The sequence below is a fragment of the Kogia breviceps genome, chromosome 2 (assembly GCF_026419965.1).
Source record: "Kogia breviceps isolate mKogBre1 chromosome 2, mKogBre1 haplotype 1, whole genome shotgun sequence".
NCBI lineage: Eukaryota > Metazoa > Chordata > Mammalia > Artiodactyla > Physeteridae > Kogia > Kogia breviceps.
Genome location: NC_081311.1, coordinates 32,699,514 through 32,724,354, shown reverse-complemented (window position 1 = coordinate 32,724,354; position 24,841 = coordinate 32,699,514). Strand labels below are relative to the sequence as shown.

The window sequence follows — 24,841 nt, the reverse complement described above, 5'->3', positions numbered from 1 at the left end:
AGAAATACAGAGGGAATTCCCTGGCGGTCCAGTGGTTAGAACTCAGCGCTTTCACTGTTGGGGCCTTGGTTCCATCCCTGGTCAGGGAACTAAGATCCTGCAAGGTGCATGGCACAGACAAAAAAAAACCCAAAACAAACAGAACTCAATGGATGAAGCTGGCAACTGCCCTTCCATGCAGTAGATGCTGGCATATTTGGTTGTCAGGTTCAATGTTAGTATCATCCACACTGCCCTGAGAGCAAACATAAACTGGGTGGCTCATCTCCTAATGGTGGTATAGGAACTGAGAAGGCCCTTCTCTCTGTGTAGAGAATAGTGCTCTTTTCATGACTCGTCAAGCCTAGTTCTTCCTTCAATACACAACTGGTAAGAAAAGTACGATGTCACTTACCAACAAACCATCCATCGTCACATTTTTCCATGACATCAACAATATCTCCGTCTCGGAGTTCCAATTCATCATCATTCTGTGGTATATAGCTATACAATGCTTGGTAGCTAAATCTGTGAGAGAAAGAAATATTGACTCAAACACTGATGGAGTTAAATAATGAGTTTTAAAAACCCATTTCAGCTAAATCAACATTTGGGTAGTGTTTCCTACTCATCAGTGGGGATAAAAGTATTTTATTGGCTATTTCTCTAATAATTTGGGGAGATCCATGTGATAAGCAAATTAAGATTCACAGGGATAGGGAACTTCTGAGAAGCAAGTCAGGATCAGTCTTTTTATTCAGTTTCATTTGGTTACCACCGCCAAGCTTTTTTGTCTAGATGCTCCCCCTTTAAAGTTAATTGAGTCCTTAACATAGGGTGATACATGTAGATTATCAAGGATAATCAGAAGTTACTTAGGTCCAGAGACAGACATTATATTCTGGTCACATACATTGGAGAGCATGAGGCAATTGTCATGTATATATATAATTTTTAAAAGTACATTTCAATTGCCTCACTGTTTAGCAAAACTACCTTGAGTTTCTTTAGGTGCCAACACACATTTCATGAATTGCTTTTAAACGTGGATGCCATTTTTCTGAAACTCTTGAAAGCATTTCTAGCCCAGTGATGTTTGGGGTTAAGATTTTTATTGCTTGTTAGCTGGCCTAAGGCAATTTGTTCTGACAACAGGCTCTGGAAAAAGCTGGACTACTTGTGAAATCTGATACCTGGTTTGGCAACAAATAAACGCTTGTTTTCATTTAGTCTTTTGATATTTAAGAAGCACCTACTAGGAACCAGTTCACGGTTGTTTACTTGCTACTTTGAAACACAACAGTAGCAGGTTAAACTTTGCAAACCAGCCAATCATCTACCTTTTTCAGTGGATGTCAGTGAATTCCAGCATGTGGGCAAGAGAAACTGGAAACAAGTAATTGGAGGCAGTTTCTAGAAACAAGAGGTTCTGCTCTCTGCTAAAACCAAAGGGGCAATTTAATTTTACATATTTATTCAAATGTAGTGAAACTCGGGTAGATGGATCTGTCCACCAGAAGGAAGGTCTCTAATGAGGAATTAAGAGTTGCAGATGGATTTCCAGTTGGTAAATGAATACATTTTGATGTTTCTGTATTTGCCTGCTGTCTCTTACCCAACCTGGACTCGTTACGATGCCTTAGCCCCTTTACTGCCGCCGTGGCTGCTTTGCCAGCCTCAGCTCTGAGAGATTACTCCTGTTATCTGCCTCGCTGTCTCACCCCAGACAGCGGAGACCGGCTGGAAACAGTCCTGCAACCTTGCTGCCTGGGTCCCCAACTGGCTCTAATTTTGGAGGGGCTTCATGCTGTTGGGACACGGTTCCATAGAGTCCTTCCCCCGCCTCTGAGAAGAGCTTTAATTTTCCTCCCCTCCTGCCCCTACTTCCATGTGTAAGGAAGGGTCCCTGCTCCTGGCCAGGCTAAACTCCCTTCCCTGGGCTATTTCCTCGACTTTCATCTTCTCTCTTACATCTTGCGATTCTGTTAACTTCTTCTCAACTACAAATGTGCTTGAAGCCTCTGCATCCTAAAAACAACTCCCCTGTCTCTGCTACTCCCTGAATCTATAGCCTCCCTGTCCCCACTCCTCCCACTCAACATCACACCGACTCATCCGCCCTCTGTAACACGGGATCTGCCTGCACCAGCACTGTCATTGCAGAGGTCACCAACGATGGTGCCAGTTGCCACCTGGAGGACATTTCTCACTTCCTGTCCTCCTCGGCCTCTCTGAAGCAGGGCCACCACTGACCACACACTGCTTGCTCTGTTGCACACAAGTGAGTGCCCCTAGACCCTCGCCTGTGTCTCCTGCCGGTCCTCCTGTCTCCTTTGCTGGCTACTACTCTGACGCCTTCAAAGTTGGTTCCCCAAGGCTCTATCCTCAGTTCTCTTCTCCCTTTATCCCTATCTCCTCGGGGAATCTTATATTCTTATATAATCTTATATTCTTCCATGCACCAGAGGTCCACTCTTTCCTAGCTCAGGCCCTTACCACTTTTTTTTGTTGTACTCATATCTCCAAACCACTGTCTTTGTCCTTCGCCTCTGAAATCCACCCTCCACTCTGGATCTACTGGGTGATACTCTGTATCACCCTCCACTGATGTATCTACCTAAAACGAAATCCAATTAATGTGTTCCTCTTTTTTTTTTCCTGGCCACACTGCGTGGCTTGCAGGATCTTAGTTTCCCGACCAGGGATTGAAGCCAGGGGCCACAGCAGTGAAAGTGCCGAGTCCTAACCACTGGACCACGAGGGAACTCCCAGGATATGGTCCTGATTTTAAAAACCTTCAGTGGCTCCTGAGTGAATGCAGACTAAAATCCAAATGTACTTCAGTTGCATTCTGTATTCTACAGTCTGGTCCTAACCTGCTCCTTGAGCTCTGTCTCCATTCCTTCCATGAACTGCACACCGTGGCCACAGGGAGTTTTTCGATGTTCTCCAAACACACTACCTACTCCGGGCCTTTACACACTTTGGTTTTCTCAGCTGAGAAGACCTTTTACCTCCCTGCTCTAGCTCTCAAATCTGATTTGTCTTTCAATGTTTATTCCAGAACCCCCTTCCTCTGTGAATGGAGTTTACTCCTTTGTGCTTAGAACATAGATATCCAATACTTTTTTTTTTTTTTTTTTTAAATGAACGGATCAACCCTATTCATTCCTCTCCGGTCAGAATTAACACTCCTTCCTCTACACTATCACAGCACGAGGGAGACCAGTCAGCGCAGCTCCCAGTTGCCCTATATGACAGTTAATTCTTTACCTCTCTCCCCCAAGAGTCCGTGACCTCCTTTATTTACCTGCCACCTGTTTTCACGTTGGCTGATGGGAAACAGCCTTAACTAGAAACCCTCAGAGAAGCTGGGAGTGACTGGTTCATTCCCCCAAATGGCTGCCCCCACAGTCAGTCAGTGATCCACTTCCTAAGCCCAACGGTCTACTGAGAACTCGAGAACTGAGGTTCGCCAAAGTGTACTTACAAATCCTGGGAGGTTTGACTCCTGTCTGGGGTGACTCTTCGCTGCTGGGCTTGAGGTTGCTGAGAAATGATTAGAGATGATTTATTGTCAGAAGGGGATACCTTGTGGTGAAAGTCAAGGGGATGAGAAACAGTGCTGCAGTAATGAACAGATTTTTCGGCAATGTTTATGATCTCATTGCAAACTGCTTCCTGTGGTGGCCCCGAGATATCCAGAAACCCCCATAAAACAGTCAACATGGGGACAAAAAAAAAAGAAAGAGAGGAAGAGATGTAACATTCCAGATGAAGCACATAAGTCCAGGAAAACAACAGAGTTGAAGATCCAGGTTAAAAAAAATAGATATTCCAGTAGTGGAGTGCAGGAGGGATCCAGGTGTAAGCATGGAAAAAACAGGTAAGATACAGAAGAATTTGGGATTTAGTATGAATATTTTTTTTAAAAAAAGGCAGCAGCATAAAAGCCTGTAATTAGTCAGTAACTGTTACAAATGGAATAATTTCAGGATAGAAATGCAAATATGTATCCCCAATCATGCACTAATATATTAATTTAATCCCACATGTAGGCAGAGTAGAAATATTGTCTCTAAATTCCTCTGCTTTTTTTTTTTGAGGGGAGAGGGTGTCCTAACATCTCTCTCTACTACAACAGCCATATAATTCTTGTAAATAATGGCTCTGTGAGTTAACCAGGCATTACTCCAGTCTAGACTCTACAAATCAGTAAGAATTCTCTTTAGAAAAGCTACAGTCTTATTCAACAGGCATCTTACCACATAGCTCTTTTCAGATTCTGTGAGATCAGGTCCTGCTCTCAATGAATGATGAGAAGGCTGTGATCACCAAGCAAATTATAAGGGAGACATTTTAGCAGATGTCACATTGGAAAGGATTCAAAATAAAAGTGTGAGCAAATACACATACCACACCATCACATTCAATGACACCGGATACTCGTGGCCTATGGCCACCGAGTTTCCAAGACAACACGGTGGGTGCAGAGGAGAAAATGCAATGTACAGAGTTAGAAGCAAGGATACAGGCAATGAAATGAGCAGTTGGGAACATGGCTGCAGTGAGGTGACAATGAGCAACACGGGGACCCCAGATCGGCAGGAAAGGGACACAGAAGGGCTACCTTAAGGAACAGTTATGTCCCTCTGTAACCACGCACGTCGGTCCCCTTGCTCTCAGCTGGCAAGCATCTATGGAAGGGCTGCTGTACCAAAAGCCTGTTCCACTTATTTTGACTGGGAACCTCCTCTGGCAGAGCAGGCTCATAAAAGTATCAGGTATGTATGCCATTTTCCCGTGCATATAAAAAGAGCAACACTTTTGAAAAACTCCTAGGTGATATGTGACGTATCAAGTGAGACTGTTCCCCAGGAAAAACCTGCACATGATACACTCCAGCTAAGTATGCGATCAATGAGTTCTGACATCTCATGGGGTAGAGCTTGCTTCCAGAAACAGGACGGTGTGTCCTGACACAGTGGTAGAAATGAAACCATCACTCTTCACTCACCAGCCTAGGCCCCACATGCTGACATGGAAATAAGGTGTAATCATGGCCAAGCAGACCTGTCTTTTAAGTAAGGATCCTATAGCACAGGCCAGGCCTTCACTGGAAGAATGTCTGGGAGGATTCAAATCCAAGCTCTAAGAAGTCTCCCTAAATGAATATTTGAAGAGCCATCCTTGGAGAAACCCTCCAGGTAACGTGCAATAACAGTGAGTCACAGCAACTCCAGGGCCTTCTAGAAGAGCACTCAGATCTTTAGTGTGTGACCCACTTGTTTCACAGGAAGGCCCAGAGAGGGTGAGGGCCTCCCCTGAGGTCACCCAGCAAGTTAGTGGTAGACCTGCCTCCTGGATTCCCCTACTGCCCTGCTGGACCTTCTCTTTCATCCTTGGACCATTTCCCACATTACTAAGTGTGCTCACTGACATTATTTTCAATGAGTCCCACAGAAACCCCGGAGGCAGGCAGGACAGGGTTTATCATCCCGTTTTCTTTTAAAGCCCAGGAAGCGGACGCTCAGAGGGGTTTAGTGCATCCCCTAATGTCACACAGCTAGCGAGAGGTAATGCCGCCCCACCACACCATCCCTTCTCATCCATTAGCACGCCCTGCAGGACCAGCTTTTATCCCAGCCATCACTTCTATACTCTCGTCCTTTTGGAAAACCTTTCCAAGTTCTCCAAACTGCAATCTCTCAAAACCAGTGCCCTTGGACTCGGGAAGAAGAGACAGAACCGCAAGGGTTCTGCTCTTTAGAAGACGTCTCAGGACCCACGGGCCTTTGCCAGCCACACACTGCCCATCCAGCCTCTGCATAGCAAAGGAAAATGATGACACTCCCAAGCATCTACGCTATGGGCTTCCATGTGGCAGCACCGAGTGGGTGATACCTACAGGCAGATCTTGACTTGATAGAACGTAAAACTTTCTAAACGTGAGAGCTGTCCAATAGAAGGGATCGCCTCGACAGGAAGTGAGGTGTCAGTCCCAGCAGCTGGATGGGATATTGTAGAGCACTGCTGCTCAAACTCTAATGTATGTCAGATTCACCCGGGATCCTGTTAAAATGCAGATCCTCATCTGACACATCTGGGATGCAGCCTAAGACTGTTCCTTTCTATTTGGTGGTGCCCGTGCTGCGGGTCCACAGGCCAACTCCGGGGAGCAAGGCTGAAGAGCACCTCAGTTATCCGACACAGCTTCTTTAGCTACAGTGCGCCAAGACTGGTGGGTCTGGCTCACCTCATGAAAACAAAAGTTCCCATAAAGAGACAAAATATTTCCAAACTCCAGCTGGTAGCCTAACAACCTCAGGTCAAGTGCGGTACAAAGAGAGGATGCAGACAAGTTATTGACATGACCTCCAGCTTAGCGAAGCCCCACAGCATTTCTCAAATCAACTTTAATCCTAAAGGAGTGACTGGAATAAATCATCTAGCAAATATTTCACACTTAAATTTAAAAGAGGTTTGGTGAATCAGCTACATTAAAAACCACCTGATATTTTACTATCCTTTTTGTTGTTGTTGTTGGCTTGAGCCGTGCGGCATGCAGTATCCTAGTTCCCTGACCAGGGATCAAACCCGTGCCCCCTGCATTGGGAGCTCCGCATCTTAACCACTGGACCACCAGGGAGGTCCCACTGTCCCTCTCTTTTGTAAAGCATCTTTTTTTTTTTTTAAAGTCGCTTTCAAAGCACATATAGTCCCTTAGCTCACGTGACTTTTATACTCACCCTTTGACTTGTGGAGGCAGGTAAGGAAATTTTAAGGCTCATAGAATTCTGAAGATTTTCACAAGGTGGCAAAGCCACTGCGTACTGAACCTCTCAGGTTCTAGTCGCCGTACACCACCTCCCTCTTGGCTCGTGATGGGATAACTGGGTAAGGATGATAGCAACACCCAGCTTCTGCCTCTTCTGAAAACAGGCACTGTAACTTTTCTTGACTACTTTTTCTTTGTGTAAAAGATCCAGTGTGCAGTAATGGATATCATCCAATCATTAACTCAAGGATCCACAGTTCTGAAAAGGGATCCTGACCCAGCTAATACCCTCCTTGGACTCAGGTCATATGCAAACCAGAGGATGATCATCACTGCAGCCTTCGCATCTAGACAAACTTAACATCTAGTACAAACTCAGCTCATCCCTGAGAGGTCACCCGGTTGCTTACTTAACGTCTGTGGAATAAATGAAGAAGGCAAGAAAAATATTTATCCTGTTAGGTCAGATTCAGTTTCTCCCTCTTTGAAATGCATTCCTTAGATTTAAGCCAAACATCTCATAGAGCGGAAATGTAAACCAGTTTTTTTTGGGGGGGTGGGGTGGGGTGGGTGGAGTGGAGGTGGGTACAGCATGTGGACCTTCGGTGGAGATGGAAATCACTGATATCCATTACAGGGACTCGCCCTTCACTTTGAAGGCTGTTTGTCTTCAGACATTTTTTCCCTCTGGGTGCATGTTTTTTCTTTCCCTGGTCCCACTTTCTAACCATATACAGCTTTATATATCTCTTCCTCTGAACTTATGCTATCCAATATGGTAGCCGTAGCCACATGTATCTACCCAACACTTGAGATGGGGCCAGTATGAACTGTGCCATAAGTGTCAAATTATTTACACTTTTTACGAAATTATTTTTTACAAAATTATTTCCCAAACTTAGTATAAAATGTAAAATAGCTCAACAGTTATCCTGATTATATATTAAAATGATACTATTTTAGATATGTTTGGTTAAATCAAATATACTACTAAAATTAATTTCACTTACTCCATTTTACCATCAGAAAATTTTAAATTACATGCGTGACTCACGTTATATTTCTGCTGGCCCGTGATGCTGCTAAACCCTCCCGGGTCTTAGTGTACACCCTTCTTTAAGCCTAAAAGTGGACAAAGTTCTAACCAGGACCTCCGCCAGGGCTGGGGATAAAGGGACTATTATCTCATGCTAAGTACATTTCAGACTCTTGGAAGTACATTCCAGTTTTTCACATGTTTAGAAAAACAGCCACCAGCACCCCCAGCCCCGCCCCACTGCACTGCCCTCCCGGATCAACAGTAAGCAGGTGATAGTTGCTGATCCAGCAACAGCTTTTCTTCCATATTTGCACACAGAAACACAAGTGGCCCTGTTGGCCTGGAGCTTTCGTTTCATCCTTCCGAGTAAGCAGCCCTTCACGTGTCCTTGCTCTGTGGCCCTGCTGCCTTTCTACCTTCAGTTCTCAGCGGTCCCTCGGAAATCTGACCCTGCATCCCTGGGGCTGTTAATCCCTCTGGATCCACAAAAAACACCTGGTGCTCCTATGAGTTACTAAGCATTCTCTTCCAGCTCTGGGCGTGTGCCAAAGCCTAGAAGCCCAAAATAAAACGTCCACAGGCTAGAGGCCATCAGGAAGTCCTGGAGATGTGGACAGGGCAGAGAACTCCACCTGCACGTGGCCCCGAGCCCCTCTAGAAGTGGCACTAGTCTCTGCTCTCCTAACCTGCGTGCATCTCTCAGAGATGGCGTACCTCTGGTCATCACACACCCCAAATCTCCTCTCCTCAGACCTCACCTCTCTGGTGACCCATACTGGCCTCCCAAGGGACACTGGACTGGGAGGGACGAAACTGGGTTCCAGGACAGGGTCTCACAGTAATTTGATTTTTGAGCAAAATGTTTAACTTCTTTGGATTTCAAGTTCTTAGGAAAATAAGAGGCTTGGGCGTGATTTACATAAACATCTTTTTTTGGCTCTAAAGTTCTAATGTAGTAATTAGACTGTGCTCATCCTATGAATTGAGAACCAGGGCTGGGCAAGGCTGACCTGGCTTAAGGGGGCCAGCACTCCACTCGCTGCCCAGTGGAGATGGGGTGGAGGTGGAGGGCAGCTTTGACTGTCGCCTCCGGGTGGACGGGAGAGCTCACTTCTGGCACTGTGGGAGGCGAGGAGCTGCCCGGATGGAGGAGGGAGAGGTGCAGCTCCTGGAACACCACAGGTAAACTCTGCCAGAGGAGTTAGAAGACCTGAAAGATTTAGGCTCCTGGCTTTCAGCTCTAGGAAACCTCCGCAGGTCCTGCAGAATGGTCTGACTCCACTGAGTTTTCCTCCTGCATTTATTAAGAAAAAGATCCCAGCTTACATATAAAACTAATTACCACCAATTAGTTCAACTGCTTACCACCTAGACTCAATCTCCTTGCAGATCAGTCCACAGACAATGCATGGGGGCTGTTGCAATGGGAATCTGATGACAGCGCTAAACTTACACGCCCAGCCTTCTCATAGTCTGTGGTGGGGTATGTTTCTTTCCCAAAACAATCAGTCGAGTGATGGCAAATATGTCTCCAAGTATGAAGGAAGCAAAAGCTTTCCAAGAGGATGCCTTCGTACTCGAGAGGTAAGAGAGAATAACGAGAAGCAATGATTTACAGAGTGCAAATTCTAAATGTTCCAAATTCTGGATTTTACCGAAGTAAAATAATTCTTCCACCTTCTACTTTCTTCTCTCCCCCAACCCCACCTTCCTCTCTTAGGTGGAATGGAGTGAGAAGGATAAAATAAACGACTTTTGTTTCTTTTCCCTGTCAGCAAGTATTTATCGAGTCCCAGCTACTTGCTCAGTGCTAGGTGCCTTCATCTCCGGGAAACCTCATTTAATCCTCATAATAACTCAATAAGGCAATCAATATTGACTTCATCTTACAAAACTAAGACCCAACATGTCAGAGTTGGGAAATTGAAGCGCCAGGATTTGAATCCCATTCTCTCTGACTCCCAAGTTCCCTGCCCTCCCAACACACCCTGATCTGCCGGGCTGTGCTCTGCCTGAGGGGGAGACGTCAGAATAGCTGTGAGGGAGGTGCCCATCAAGAGACCACCTTAAGTCGCCCCGTACTCTGCAGCTGGCATGAGGGCTTCTACTGCGATCCTCCATTTCTCCTAACACCTTTGTAGGGGTGGACACTGCAACTGCAGGTCTTAGTTCCCTGCACCTTAGGTGTTGAGTGCATACCTGCTGATCATTTTTCCAAGAACTGCAGCCAATGTCTCTCCATCCTGTACATTGTTGAACACCCTCTGTATATATTTAGAGATTTCCCTTCTGAGTGAGTCAAAGGAAAATGTTTCCCCTTATTAGGTGGGTATTTTAACATTTTTAATTTTCTTTTTTGTTCTTGTAAGTTGCATCACATGCTTTCCCTTCTACTTCTGACTTCCATGCTCAAAGAGGGCCTATGCCTTTGTTCTTACCTCTCTGGGAACTAACCTAGTTTCCACGCGGTAAGGGATGTTCCCTCTGAGTTCACCGAAGCACATCTTCCTGTTGTCTTTCCCTCTCTCTCCTTTCTCTAAGGCTGTAGTTTGTTCTTGTGCTTCTCAGATGCTTTGAAGACACAGAGCTTTCCTGAATACTTTTATTTAAACGTGATGCCCTCAGATTTTACCGTTTGATTGGCTTTCTCCTCTTTAGGACCCAAACTGACGTCACATAGGTTTTGTTACTTTTCTCAGGCCTCAGCGTTGTCATTGCAAAAGTAGAATAGACTGGGGGTTCGTAACCTGGGCGGGGTGGTGGTGGTGTCTGTGGACTCCAAGGGAGCTCTCAGAATGATTCAGGTGTGAATCTCCTAAAACTTTATGCAAAGTTGTGTGTGTGCCACCACCCTCTTTCCCAAACAACTGGCCTAGAGTCCTCAGCTAACCTCAGATTCTCAAAGGTCTGTGATCCAGAAAAAATTATGAGTCACTGGAGTAGATGATATTTAAAGATTCTTTTATATTCAGAAATTCTGTGAGGATCTCTCAGTCAATTGTAGGACCTCTTAACAACCAAGTCTGGATGCCATTCTGCAAACAGTGCTTCTATCTTGGGGAAAGCTCAGAAAATATTTGATGCTAATGGTGGAGATTTCCAACATGATATTCCCCTTCACTTTCTTGACCAATTGTCCTAAACCTTCTTTTTTTTTTTTTTTTTTTTTGCGGTATGCGGGCCTCTCACTGTTGTGGCCTCTCCTGTTGAGGAGCACAGGCTCCGGACGCACAGGCTCAGCGGCCATGGCTCACGGGCCCAGCTGCTCCGCGGCATGTGGGATCTTCCCGGACCAGGGCACGAACCCGTGTCTCCTGCATCGGCAGGCGGATTCTCAACCACTGCGCCACCAGGGAAGCCCTGTCCTAAACCTTCTTGGCCAAAATTTACACGCAACAAGATCCAAGAACTTAGTTGATAATTCTGAACTCTTGGGCATTTTGAATGTGTTTGTGCGTATGTATTTGTCCAATTGGTTAAGTTGTCCCTCAAAAAACAAAAGGGAAAGCTTTTATTGTTCTGTTGTGAAAGTCCACAGGTCTATCATAAACCCCCTCCTTAAAATTTTGTATTTGTTCTTTTCTCTCCTTGTAACCGAAATTCACAGGATTTTTAGCTAGTCATAGAGTATCAGAGCTAACAGGAAGTTATCTTTGTCTGAATCTTTTGTTTATGGATGAGGAAGCTGCCAGAGAAAGGAAGTGATTCACCCGAAGACACACAGCAGGCTCATTGCACAGCGGGAGCTAAAGCCCAGGAATCCTGGCCTTCAGGGCAGCACTCTTCCCAACGCTCCTGGCTTCCCCTAAATGCTCCCTACCTCTCATCCACCCCTTTCCGCTGTTCAGAGAACAGCCACCTAAAAACACGAGCAAGCAACCCAATGTCACATCAGTTTGGGAGTCTACAAAGGAGTGAAAAGTCAAACCCTTTCACGATGAAGTGCTCGCGCAGCTGCAGAGAGGAGGCCAGTGGGATGGGCTGGACAGGTGACTCATGAGCAATTAGCAAGGGTCACAGGACTTGAGGAAGATGACCAGACACATTGTGAGAAGGTGCTGATCAGTATCCACACGAGGCACCCATCGGCCCTCCCAGCTCCGCTCCCAGCCCCTTCTAGCCACCTGCCGAAGCGTCAGTGAGACCAGGAACCCACAACTCCCCTCCCTCCTTTCACAGTGCCTACCCCTGGGGCTTGGCTGGGCTCTTTGCTTTGCCTCGAATGCCGCCCTCCTGCTGTTCACCTATCATAAAACTCCCAGTTCTTTAAGCCCCAGATCAAAAGCCGCTTTTCTCTCAGTCTTTCCATCTTCCTCTTCCTGCTGCTTATTATTTCTTCCCATCTTGAACTCTCAGAGCGAACTGTTTGTGACCCTCCTTCCCTGTCTGCGTTATAACTGTGAATGTCTTATTCTCCCAGTGGAGCTCATACACTCCTTTAGTTGGGGTCAGTCATATTGTGTTCTTTCTTTCACTCAAAAAATATTCATTGAGTGCCTTCCATACCACAGGGGTTCTCGAAGGTCCCTAATGCTCTAATGGTGACAGACAAACAAAGGGACAAATACAATAGAGCTGATAAATGCCCCCTTAGGTCAGGTGCAGGGGGCTGTGAAAGCACAAAGTCCAGCACGTAATCTAGTCTTGGCAGGGGGAGGGAAAAATTGTCAGGAAAGGCTTCCTGGAAGGAGTAACATCTAAGTGGAAAAGTGAGGGAACAGGTGGGAATTTCCCAGACGTACAAAGCAGGGGAGGCTTTGGAAGGTGAGGCTGGCTTGCTGTGGGGCCAGATCACACGGGGCCTTCCTAAGCCACGAAGGAGGAGAGACCTTCCGGAGAGCAAAGGGGAGCGCCTGACGACCTCTGTGCCTCTTGCAGCACTTAGCACAGTGCCTGGAACATCCTAGGTGCCTGATTGGAAGAGGCAATGGTCATAACATTTCCCAATGTCTTTTCATGCTCTCAGGTTAAATTCCCTTGACTTACGGGTCAGATACTCAACCTAGCTTCCCAACAGTGATAACAAAATTGAACTACTGGTTTAGCACCGCACAGCAAGGACATGAGTGGCTGGCAATTTTCCTGATAACACAAACTGGCCTGAAATGCATTTATTCAAATAAGTGACACAGCCTGAGATCACATCTTGTGACTGGATCACCAGAGAATACCTGTCATTCAAGCCCTTCCCATCTTTAGCTCTGTTATCCAAAGAGGCCCTCAGGAGGCAGAAAGCTTCTTATGCAGGACCTCATTTCCCCGGTTGCCATCCTGCCCCCTGTGCCAGGAGGGGAAGTCGAAGGGACTTGGGAGGGAGTGTGTGGGCAGGAGCCCTTTTCACACAACCCCCAGCTCTCCACAGGGCGCGAGACCGGTGCCGTGGCGAAGGGGCTTGTGCTGGGAGAGCAGGAGGAAGGGAGGGGACAGGAAGTGGTGCACTTGGGGGTCTGGAAGCCCACCAAGAAAGGAAAATCAGTTTGCAACAAGCCTGGCTTTCTGTGTTGTCAGCCCCCTCCTCTCCTTGTTAGGAAGCAGGAAGCGCGTACCCCTAATCTCACCCGAGCGCCATGCGCACTTCCTGTGCACACTGGGTCCTGGCGTCAGGCCGCGGTGACTCACTGCTGACCATAACGAGGCCTCCAGGCCCCATGCGCTGACTTAGAACATTTACAGAATTGTTCCTGTGCTGAGACATTCACTTCTTTCCAACCAGCCACTTCACCCCCTCTCCCCCAGCGAACTATTCTTTCCTTGACTGGACACACCCTTCTTTCCTCACAGAACACCCCTTCCAGGAGCACCTGCTCCCGGGCCAGGTAAAACCCTCCCCGGGTATTCTCTTTCCTCGGGCCCACACTATTATTCACTTTAGGGAGCCTTCCCACATGCCAGGCACCACACCCACCTCATTTAATCCTTACACTGCCCTGCGAGGGAGGGACAAGTTCCACTCCTACTTTGCATAGGAGAAAACCAGTGAGGAGGCTAAGCCTGATTATTTACCATTATCCCACACTGTCCTCCCCCGCAGCGATGATGCCCGCAGTCCCCGCCACAGGCTGGGGCTGCAGGTCTGGCCTCACCTGTGCTTTAGGCCGCTGGGCTCCTGCAGCCTCCGATCACACCTCTACTGCCGTGTCCCCCAGTCTCACTGAAACATAAGGCTCCTCGAGGGCAGGGATGAGATAACCCCCGTATCCTGCCCAGAGGCTGGTGTCTACAGGCCTTGAATCAATTATTTGTTGCATGAGTAAATGACACTTTAAAGGGAAACTGGGATTGCAGGTCTGAGGATCAAGCAGAGTCTATCATGGGCATTGTGCACAGTAGATAATAAATGATTTGGAGACATCTTCAAGAATGCTATCCGGTTCGAAAAACATTCTAGAATGTTCTCAGTTCCAGAAGCAGCTCTCCATCACCCAAAAGCGGATAGCTTCCACTTGTGAAGTGCTGACATGTTCCGTTCCCAGCCCCTGTGCTTAGCACTTTACATGCATCACTTCGTGGAATCCTCTCAACCAGACTGTGAGGTAGGTGTCAACCTCCATTTTACGGACGAGGAAACTGAAGCTCAGAGAGGGGAAGTAACTCACTCCCAAGTCACTGGACAGTAGAGGTGAGCAGGCCTTCAAACCTGGCTGCTTTAGAGAAGCTACCAAAATCTTTGACTTCTGGGCTAGTAAACAACATAGCCAAAATTAGAACCGTGATCTGACTGCCAAGTTCATCTCTCCCCGCCCCCAAATTTTCAGCCCTCAAAACATCCTCGGGCCGCCCTGGTCCAAACCCCCAAATCCTGACAGCTGACCCGGAGAGAAAATGGGACAGTCACCTAAAACCCTGGCCTGCCATTCAAGGAGCCCAGCACTGGGCCACTCCCCCCCAGAACCCAAACGCACTTGCTCTTCAGGGAACAAGTCAGCTCCCACACAAACACGAGACACGACGAAGACCTGACGGGGCCGAGCGCTGGCAGGCAGAGCACCGTGGGTTACGGAAACGAAGCGTGTCGCACACAAAACCAAACCACACGGAGCCACACCAAAGCCTGGTGTTCTCAGCTGTGTCGGGGCCGACCGAGGATCATCTCCCGGGCACGACTGGGCCGGGAGGAAGGCCTTCCTTCTCGTGGGCTTTTGCACCAGCCCAGGAGGTACCCGACGTGGGGGTCGCTTCCGAATCACCTTGAGAGGCCAGAATACAGACTGTCCCTTGCCTCCGCTGTCCCAGCCCTGACACCTTAATGGAAGACCCCTCCGTTCCCTCCTGGGTCATATTTTTGTTCCCAGGAAAGCAAACAGCTCTCACGGGCGTCCACGCGGCCAGGGGTGAGCCCACCCTGCCGGCCAAGACACCCGGGCACACGGCATGCTGCAGGCCTACCTCGCGCGCTGCAGTCCGAGCGGCCTTCCTCTCGGCCGGCTCGCCACCTCTCTGCAGCTCTGAGGGCTCAGCCTCCCTTCCCGGGAAAGGGCTACCCCGGGGCTCGCGGGGCCGGCTCTCCTCTGGGGTGTGGAGCTCTGTGGGTCTCTGTTCGGTGCTCAGACACCTGACCACGTCTGACGGTCTCAGGCAGCTCTTCTTAGAGATGGCGGGTCCACCCGGGCATCTCTCACCTGCCTCCTCCCTGTCTGCTTTCCTCGCACGTGCTCCACTTCCTTCTCGCCACGGCTGCCGCTCACCCTGGCTGCTAAAGGCGTCGCTAAGCTCCGAGATGACCCTGTCTGAACGCCCAAGCCTCGGCTGGGAGAAGCTATCCTCGAGGACCCCTGGAGGTGGCACGTGGGTACCACCATCTCCGCTGGCGTGGAGGGAGGTCTGGGCGCCGGGCGCCAGGGAGCAGGCTTTGTGCGGGGGAGGCAGGGCCAGCGGGGAGACCGCTGAGCGTGGGGTGGCCCGGGCCGACCAGCCCGAACGGGGGAGGCTGAGGGTGAGGGAGGAGCTGGGCCTCACCCACAAGGCCAGCGGTTCAGGGCTATAGACAGAAGCCTCTGGCAGAGGAGGCAAGGGTGGGGTCAGGGCCAGAGGCCGCCTGCTCGGGACTCCTACGGTCAGCGAGATCCACTCAGAGGTGACAGCGTGCATCTCAGGGGACAGGGCTCGGCGGGCGTGGGGCAGAGAAGAGGGGGCTGGCGTGATGAGCTTGCTGTGACCGGGAAACTTCAAAAGAAAAGGAGAGAGAGGAAAACAAAAGAAAGAAGCAAAAGGCACAAGTGTCAGCACAGAGAAGAAAAGAGGAAAATAATCACAAAGAATATATGGAGAGGAGTGAAATGGAGAGGAAGAGCGGGACACTCCGGTGTCCAAAAAGGAAATCACCTGCTTAGGTTGGGAGAGAAACTGGGATGTGGGTGCATGCGTGTGGATGCGCGGTGGGTGCAGGCGCGGGGAGGATGGAGACGCACGCGATACGGAGATAGGAGAAAGGGTCCCATCAGGGCAGGAACAGATGGTGCCAGCTGGTCTGCAGAATCAGACTCGTAAAGGGACACGCTGGAAGCTCCCCACCTCACCCCACCCCACCGCCTCTGCCAATGCAGCCTTGACCCAGAGCCATGAGGAGAAAAAGGTGGCCTGGTTGAACCACTGTGCTGTATACCTGACACTCATATAATACTGTATGTCAACTAGGCTTCAATAAAAAAAGTTTAAAAAGGCCTGCCATGGCTCTGACCCTTCTTGGGCTTTTATTCTCTCTAGGGGGGCTCAGCAGAGAGCCTTCCAGAGAGGAGTATGAGTAGCGTAGTCATCTCGCTTTATAGTTGTGCTTGGCTACAGTCAAGCGAAAAAATCTAGTTGAGTTCCACATGCTATGACGAAGCAGGGTGCCCTGCGCCTGGCTCACACCCTCTCCTCGAGAGATCATAGGGTCTGGGTCTCGCTGTGCAGGAAGCCCTGGGTCAGCCCGTCTCATGCTTTCTGCCAAGAACCATCTCCTGGGGGTCAGCAATGGCAGGTGGGAGAGGAGGAAATGATTAGAAGATGAGAGAAAAGAGGCACCGTCCAAGTGTCCCCAGGTCCTGCTCTCATTTCTCTGGCCATACTCCCTGTAACTTACCACTTATGGTCCGTCTGTTTCACAAGAAGTCACCCCACTGTGTCTCTCCTGAACCCAAGGTCTGATTTTTTTCTTGGCTTTGGGAAAGTGGGGATGGGTTTGGAATCACTTATATTTTAAAACAAGTTTGTTCACAGTTAATGTTCAGGGAAGCAAAGATCTTACGATGCCTATAAATCTACTTCTTTTCAGCCCAGTATAGACAGAGACACTGTAAGTCCCTTTTCCCGCCCGGTTCTTGATTGCAAAGAATACTCTGAATCCAGTCTATGTGTCTGAGGATGAGCACATGAAATTCTCTCTTTCAATCTTTGTCTTCTGCAGGCCAATCTTGGCCAGTAAGATGACTAAGAGAACCATACTGGCCATGGTATGTATGGGACGGTGGTGGTATCCAGACAACCAGCTTCACCCAGGAAGGGATGCTCCCAGAACAGAGTTTTGGACCAACGGATAATGGCACTTATTTCTCTCCCCCTCATCATCTTATTCCCAGAGCAATCACCTTAAGCACTTGCTTTCCCCCAAGATAATATTTCTCCCACCAAGTTCTTGAAATATGCCATTTGTACACATGAAAACAAACCCTGGTGTGTATACTCTGCACTGCTGCAGATGGTTCTTAATCACAGTGTTGCAGGACCACCCCCAGAGGGGCTGTGTGCTATTAGCACTGAGGTTTGTTGTGCTGAGTGTGAAAACCAGCGGCGAGAAGCTTAAGTACCTGAGGGCTTGCAGTAGCACTACGACTTGGGGAGGAGGAGAAAGGCAGGTCGATGTAATCCACGGGGTTCTTCACCAACGGCCGTTTGATCACGTCCACATAGGTGATGGGGAAGATGCCTTGCCGGGATGTCCCTGGGATCCTCCCTTCGTACCAGTTCTCGTCCACCTGTCGAAGCAGCGTGATCCTCTCGCCCTGCGAGACACAGAGAGGCAAGGGTCCTTGTCCTAGCAGGCCTTGGCACGTCTGAGGCCCCTGCCTGTACCTTGTGCTCTCCTGCATTATTTATTACATTCTTTGTTCAGAAAAACCTTCTTTGCTAGACCTGGATGGAATTTGTTATCACTGGGATGGAGATGTTAACAGCAGTAGAGATACCCGGAGGCTGTTAAGCTTGGTCTTTACATATTTTGGTAAAGGAGAAGGTCAGACTCATTCTCTCAAGCCAACAGGCAAAAGTAGTATTTTTGACTCATCTAATGCAAAATAGACAGATATACAATCTTCTTCTCTAAGGTAAAGGTTTTGGGGATTCTTTTTCTTTTTTTATGTAATTTTATTTTTTTCCTGTATTATTACAGAAAAATTAAAACATAAATATGAGGCAGAAAATCATCATTACCATAACATTATCACTTGGGGGTAACCATTGTTAATATTTTGGTGTAGATAATTCCATGTGAATTAGACTTGCACATACTTTTTTCTTATGAAAACTGAATATGCACTCTATTCCCTTTTCCAACTTGCTTTTTTATACTCCATAACATACAGGGAACCTCCTTATTTATCAAGAAATATAATTCTACATTTTTCCTGGCAGTGCACAGCTTAATGGCCCACTGCAGGATGTTCTACTGTACCTACATATAATGGTTTAATTCTTGGTCTCCTGATGTAGGGCAATTAGGTTGCTTCCAGTGTTTCTCTTTTCTATAAGCTGGCTCATTTTTTTCCAAGGCATAAGCTCACTTCCCTCAATCCTCAGTAAAATTAGTAACTTTAATAATACCTTCAGCCAGTAGAGACTTTTGGCATGTAAAGAGAGCGTCTGAATTCGTGGGAAGGACAGTGTCTCTGCACAGCTTAACTGTGTTCAAAATAAGCATGACTGGGCTTCCCTGGTGGCGCAGTGGTTGAGAGTCCGCCTGCCAATGCAGGGGACGCGGGTTCATGCCCCGGTCCGGGAAGATCCCACATGCCGCAGAGCGGCTGGGCCCATGAGCCATGGCCACTGCGCCCGCGCGTCCGGAGCCTGTGCTCCACAACGGGAGAGGCCATGACAGTGAGAGGCCCGCATACCAAAAAAATAAAAAAAAATAAGCATGAGTGCCTTGAAGGCAAGGATAACGCTACCATATCCTGCTCAGTGAGCCCCAACTAGATGCCACGTGTCACACTGGGGGCTTCACCGAGGCTGTTTCATTAAATCCTCTCACAGCAGCTCTGGAAGAGGGCCATTTATCTTCATTTTACATATGAAAAATCACAGCTCTGAACAATTATTTAACTCCCCCAAGGCCACACAGCTGATAACCTATGACTCTTGGCTTCAAAGTTTCTCAAACTTCTCCTGGACTTCCTTTTCTCCACATTAATGTTGTACCACCTAGTTAGAAACACAGCACTTCTCAGGTTACTAGGTGCTCGATAAACACTGAATACGGTTTATAAAAGAGGTAGCTCTGTGATTCCGGAAATCATGGACCTTTCATTAGTGAACTCAATGTAGGGCTTGTTTCTTTAAGACTTCATGGCAGAAGTCCTCCAACTGCCCTCTGTGTAATCCTTGGTGGGGCACGGAGCTTGGGGGCACGACAGCCTCACCACAATGGCCACCGCTGCAGTGCCCCATTCCCCACGATGACAGCGCCACCCAGCGGGGCCCCCTGGCGTGGGATGAGAGGGCAGCTTACCTTTCTGAAGGACATCTCTACTTGTGTATCGCCATTAAAGTTAAACTTGGCGATAGCTTCGCCATATTCCAGAACCTGCACTGGTGCCAGCTTTTTGGGCTGAGCCTTCTCAGCAGGAGGAAGAAGCTGAGAAAGGAAAAAAAGAGGCGAAGGAGAATGGAAAAGAGAAGAAAGCAGAGAAGTGAAAGGAGGAAACAAAACACAGCTTAAATGAATTGTGCTTTGGGCACGACCAGGCTTTTCCTTAGATAGAGAAAGAGCCAGAGTACCTCGATGTAGGTGCGGGGGAAGATCCCCACCCGGCCGTGGTGCTCTCCTTCATACCAGTTCTGATCGATCTGCTTATAAATGTACACGACGTCTCCCTTCTGCAGAGGAAGCTCCCTGTGGACAGAGGGTCGCAGCATCTTACCAGGTGTCCCAATGTGTGTAAGATTAAGATGCTCCTTCTTGTAGCAAAAGGAGACTTCGAGTGAGGTCAAAGGGGACAAGTTACAGAAGAGGCGGCTCCATGTGTGGATGCGAGAGCCCCACTATTCAGGAAACTGCAGCATATTTGGCATTTTTCCAGTCTTGTGGGATGAAGGTTAACTTTTAAACTGACAACCACTTGAAAGTGCTCAGACACCTTATTAGTTTGTTGTGGTTTCCCCAATGTATTTTTTGTCAATGCTGTCTTATGCTCACAATATTTATGCAACACACAGTGACGCACCCAGCAGTCTTAGCTGCTGTTCATTAATGAAAAGTGTTTCCTTCTAGATACTTTCACTACCCTCTTCTATGCCCTAGAAATGCATGCCTTCATTACCCATGACATTTAAATTACCCTCAAATTGTCTGTGACATACTGATATCCTTTTATCACTCTATCCGTTTAGCCATCCATCCACCACTCATTTCATTACCCATTCATCCATCCATCCATTATCATGCCGTAGAAATGCTCTGATATTAGGCAGATCTGGGTTCAAAACCCAGTTATACCATTAACCAGCTCTGGTACCTTGGGCAAGATACTTAATCTCTCTGAGATACTTTCTTTATCTGAAAATAGGAGCTAACTCAGAGTTGTTGGAGAATTCAGCAACAAACTACAAACAAAACACCTAGCATGGCGCCTGTTACACAGTTAACACTCAGTAAATGTTAATTCACTTGCTTTTCAACATGGAAAAGGGATCTTGGGAAGAAAAGTGGATTTTCCTTCAAATGTTCTTCATGCCCTTTTCCAACTTTTCCATATACATCCCTTTGTTTGCCTCAATAATATGTTAACCGCTAACCAGGACTCCATTTTAAAAATGGAGAGAGAAAGATAAATTTGAAGTAACACAAAAAACCGTACCTTGAAATTTTCTTGCATTTAAAAAAAAAAAATGGGGCTTCCCTGGTGGCGCAGTGGTTAAGAATCTGCCTGCCGATGCAGGGGACACGGGTTCGAGCCCTGGTCCAGGAAGATCCCACATGCCGTGGAGCAACTAAGCCCGTGTGTCGTAACTACTGAGCCTGCGCTCTAGAACCCGCAAGCCACAACTACTGAGCCCTCGTGCCACAACTACTGAAGCCCGCATGCCTAGAGCCCGTGCTCCACAACAAGAGAAGCCACTGCAAGGAGAAGCCCGCACACCGCAACGAAGAGTAGCCCCCGCTCGCCACAACTAGAGAAAGCCCACGCGCAGCAACAAAGACCCAATGCAGCCAAAAAAAAAAAAAAGAAAAAATGACCTAGATCTTTTCATTTGCCTCAAACCAAAAGCATGGAAAGACAGGACTCTGACTGCAATTTGAGGGGGTGTGCCTGCTTTGCAGTGTGCCAGGAAGTCCCACGGTACGTGAGGGATGCTGGCTAAACAAAGGGGCACATCTGGAAAACCACACAAAGTCAGCACTGTGCTGGATGAGCGAACAAGGCAGCCTGTGTGGGTCTTGCACTGGTAGGCAGGATTCTAACCCTAAAAAGGCCTGTGAAGGGGATCCGGGGCATTTGTCTCTGGAAGAAAGAAGGTCTTTGGCCAAATTCTTGCCATAGCCCTCCCTGGGGGAGTTCTGAATCCTCCCCTCCATTTACTCCCAACTGTGGACACACAGATGAGAATATCCACCCCTGCTGGAGATCTGTAGGCTCCAAACTCTGCCACCCTAAGTGACTCGCAGGTCACTTAGGCACATGGCAAGGTCTGGTGGTAACAAGGTTTGGGAAACAATAATATGATGTACTTTAGATCTTTTCTGGAGTGTCACCATGTACATTAGCACAGTGGAAGCCTGGAGAAAGTCCTGTGGGACAGAAACCTGTTTAACTTGGTTGAAACGAGCGCTCCCACAGAACACTTTTTTGCATAACATACTATGGAGGAAGACAGAACCCAGTGACTGGAGATGTTTAAAATATTCAAGTCTATGGGTCTTTTGTTTTCTCTTTAAAAAGTTTTATTAACTTTTCTTGGGAGGCAACGTGGTACAATGAAAGCACTGGCTCAGGAGGAAGGAGCCCTGTGCCCAGCATGAGCAATGCTGGTAAATGGTGATGAGTTCTGTCCATCTTAGCCTTCTCACCTGTTCTATTTGTGAGGATTTTAAAATGAAATCTAGCTAAATGTAATATCACAATACCGTTCAACGATTACATGGAACTTTCTCAATTCAAAGAAAGAAGAGGAAAAGGTACTTCTTGATTAAACTAAAAAATTAATTTACATAACTATTAAAAAAAAAAACCAGAGGTCTCTGGTTTAGAATAAAGGAGGGGGACACTTTTGCTACACTATGCAACATATCTTACAAGTATTACCTTGGCTGCCCTGCAAGAGAGACATTTTTATGCCCATTTTACAGATGAGGAAACGTGAGGTGGAGAGGTTGGTGATTTGCCCATGATCAGAGGCAATAAGTGGCACAGTCGGGATTCAAACCCAGGACTTCCTGACTCTAGAGCCCATAATCAACCCAGCACATTATGCCACCACCTCTCATTAGGTGACTAGCTAAAGCACTGGAGTAGACAAGCAAAGCCAAATACACCAGATTTGTGCCTAGGTTCTGGAAACAGTAGGCTAGTCACTCATTTTGTGTTGGAGGAGATCGGAACCACAGCTGAGCAGCCTCCACACAGCATTTCCCAGCGTCCAAGGATGGAGGGCTTTCCTTCCCCTTCCATCACCAGGACAGCAGGATGGCTGCTGTTCACTGCTGCCAACGAAAACTCACAGCCCATTTTAATCCATAATTAGATATGAAGTGAGCAAGTTCCTGTAGGAACCCAGTCATTTCTCAGATTTCATTCTACGGAAAATAGAAAGGTTTTCTGGTCATCTAAATGTAGGTAACATTGGCTAAATCGGCTAATTAGGTTTCTTTATTGAAAAACTTCTAGAGAGCCGTTAATATGTCAATAGCAAAGTCTCTCTTCAAGGAGGGGCAGGAGGTACAGGCACAGGATGCAGTGGTTCCCAGACTCATTTCTATGATGGAACGCTATTTGAGAGCCAGCGCTCTGAGGAACATACTTAGAGAAATGCTGGTCTCCTGTGAGTTCACATGAGTCTTTAATCTCTTGGAATGTTGCGGCAAAACTGGCAAAGTTATCTGCCTAGAGACCGGCTCTGGTTCCTTGTGTAGAGAAAGTCGGATCAGGCCGCCACTTAACGAAGCAAACCGAGTCCCTACATAGGAGGTAGCGGAGCAGCACAGAGGTGAGAGCCCAGGCTCTGACACCAGGCTACTTGGATTTGAATCCGGACTCCATCACTGACCAGCTTGGGCAAGTTCCTTAACCTTGCAGAACCTTGGTTCCCCCATTACTACAAGGGAAATAACAATAGCACCAACCCCACAGGGTTCCAATGAGGGCCGAATGAGTTAACGTTCGTAAAGTACTTTGAATGGTGGCTTGCACACAGTGAAATCTAAAAACTACTGTTTCTTATTGTTGTTGTTTTCTCCCACCACTCTTCTCTATGAGTGAACTCCTGTGTTTCAAAGAGGCAGTTAAAATAAATGAATATCGGGCTTCCCTGGTGGCGCAGTGGTTGAGAATCCGCCTGCCGATGCAGGGGACACGGGTTCGTGCCCCGGTCCGGGAAGATCCCACGTGCCGCGGAGCGGCTGGGCCCGTGAGCCATGGCCGCTGGGCCTGCGTGTCCGGAGCCTGTGCTCCGCAACGGGAGAGGCCACAACAGTGAGAGGCCCGCATACCGCAAAAAAAAAAAAAAATAAAAAAAAATAAAAATAAATGAATATGACTGGTGGCACTTACTTTAGTGTCTGAGCTTTAAAGTCAAACTTGGCTCTGGCAGGTCTCATCTAAACACAGGAAAACAATGACAAGTTAAAATCACAATTTATGTATAATGAAAAGGACACACGTTTACAAGTTTCCGGAAAGCAAAGCAGAAAAATCCACCCTAACCAGTTTACTCTGGTGTCGAAATCGGGGCAGAAATCTACTTGTCTGACCTTAGCGGAGGACTACATGGGCGTTCAGTCAGCTACGCCACGTGTGAGGATCTCCCTATGGAGGGGCAGATTTGGGGAACAGATGGTTAGAAAAGTCCTAAAGTTGAAATGCTGGTCCCCAGGGCTGACACCACTATTGAAAAAACAACAACAACAAAAACCCAGCCAGAAGTCCTGAGACATCCCTTCTCTACCGTCTTAGTCTTTGAGGAACATGTTCCCTTTGCCTGACTTAAATCATGACCTGCAAGTAAATGAACCCTGAATGACTTCTCACATCACCTCCAACTCCACATATTTCTCAAGGTCCGTGAAATCACCCAGAAAGCCAGATAGGGCGAACCCTGAGCTCATGCTCTTCCTCCACGGCTTCCATTCTTGTTAGGTAGCCCTCTCCTCCGAGACCCCCCCCCCAAGCCTGGAAGTCATCCACAGCCCCCATCTCCACTTCCTCATCGAGCCTGTCATTAAGTCACGCCAACCCTCCCTCCGTCCCTTCCACAACCCCACTCAGGTCTGACCTCTATATCCCACAGGCACAAAGCTTCCTTTGACTTCAGTTCTCTTCACTCTAATCTACTGTCACTCAGGAGCACAAATAACATTCCTCAAATACCTCTATCACATCTCCTCCTCGCTTTGAAGTTGGCCCAGTCTCTCAACTGTCCCTCAGATCAACTCTCAATTCCTGAGGTGGGTTAAGGCCTTTGGGTCATTTCCCCCCACTCGTACCTAACCGCCTTTATCTCCTATGACACTTTTCCTGTCCCAGTCAGGCAAATCTACTTGCTGCACCTTGTCTAGACACCCCTTCTCTGTCTGGAATTTCTTCATCTCCAATTCCAACAAAGAGAGCAAAAGGTTCCCTTTTACTTACCATGTTTTA

The 24,841-nt window shown here is 47.7% G+C and overlaps 1 protein-coding gene across 50 annotated transcripts in view; it reads right to left on the bottom strand.

The window, feature by feature from the left end:
- The window catches only part of SORBS1 (sorbin and SH3 domain containing 1), a 245,001-nt gene that overhangs the window by 5,648 nt on the left and 214,512 nt on the right, over window positions 1–24,841 (bottom strand). For 38 of the 50 annotated variants that reach the window (XM_067025019.1, XM_067024994.1, XM_067024997.1 and 35 more), the window contains 8 exons: window positions 23,756–23,802; window positions 19,767–19,881; window positions 19,498–19,623; window positions 17,582–17,776; window positions 15,183–15,959; window positions 4,245–4,304; window positions 3,470–3,660; window positions 395–507 (listed from right to left, as the gene is read on the bottom strand). In XM_067025019.1, coding sequence (XP_066881120.1) covers window positions 395–507; window positions 3,470–3,660; window positions 4,245–4,304; window positions 15,183–15,959; window positions 17,582–17,776; window positions 19,498–19,623; window positions 19,767–19,881; window positions 23,756–23,802 — 1,624 coding nt within the window. The remainder of the gene's footprint in view (window positions 1–394; window positions 508–3,469; window positions 3,661–4,244; window positions 4,305–15,182; window positions 15,960–17,581; window positions 17,777–19,497; window positions 19,624–19,766; window positions 19,882–23,755; window positions 23,803–24,841) is intronic. The other 12 variants (XM_067025024.1, XM_067025021.1, XM_067025023.1 and 9 more) reach the window with 3 other exon arrangements.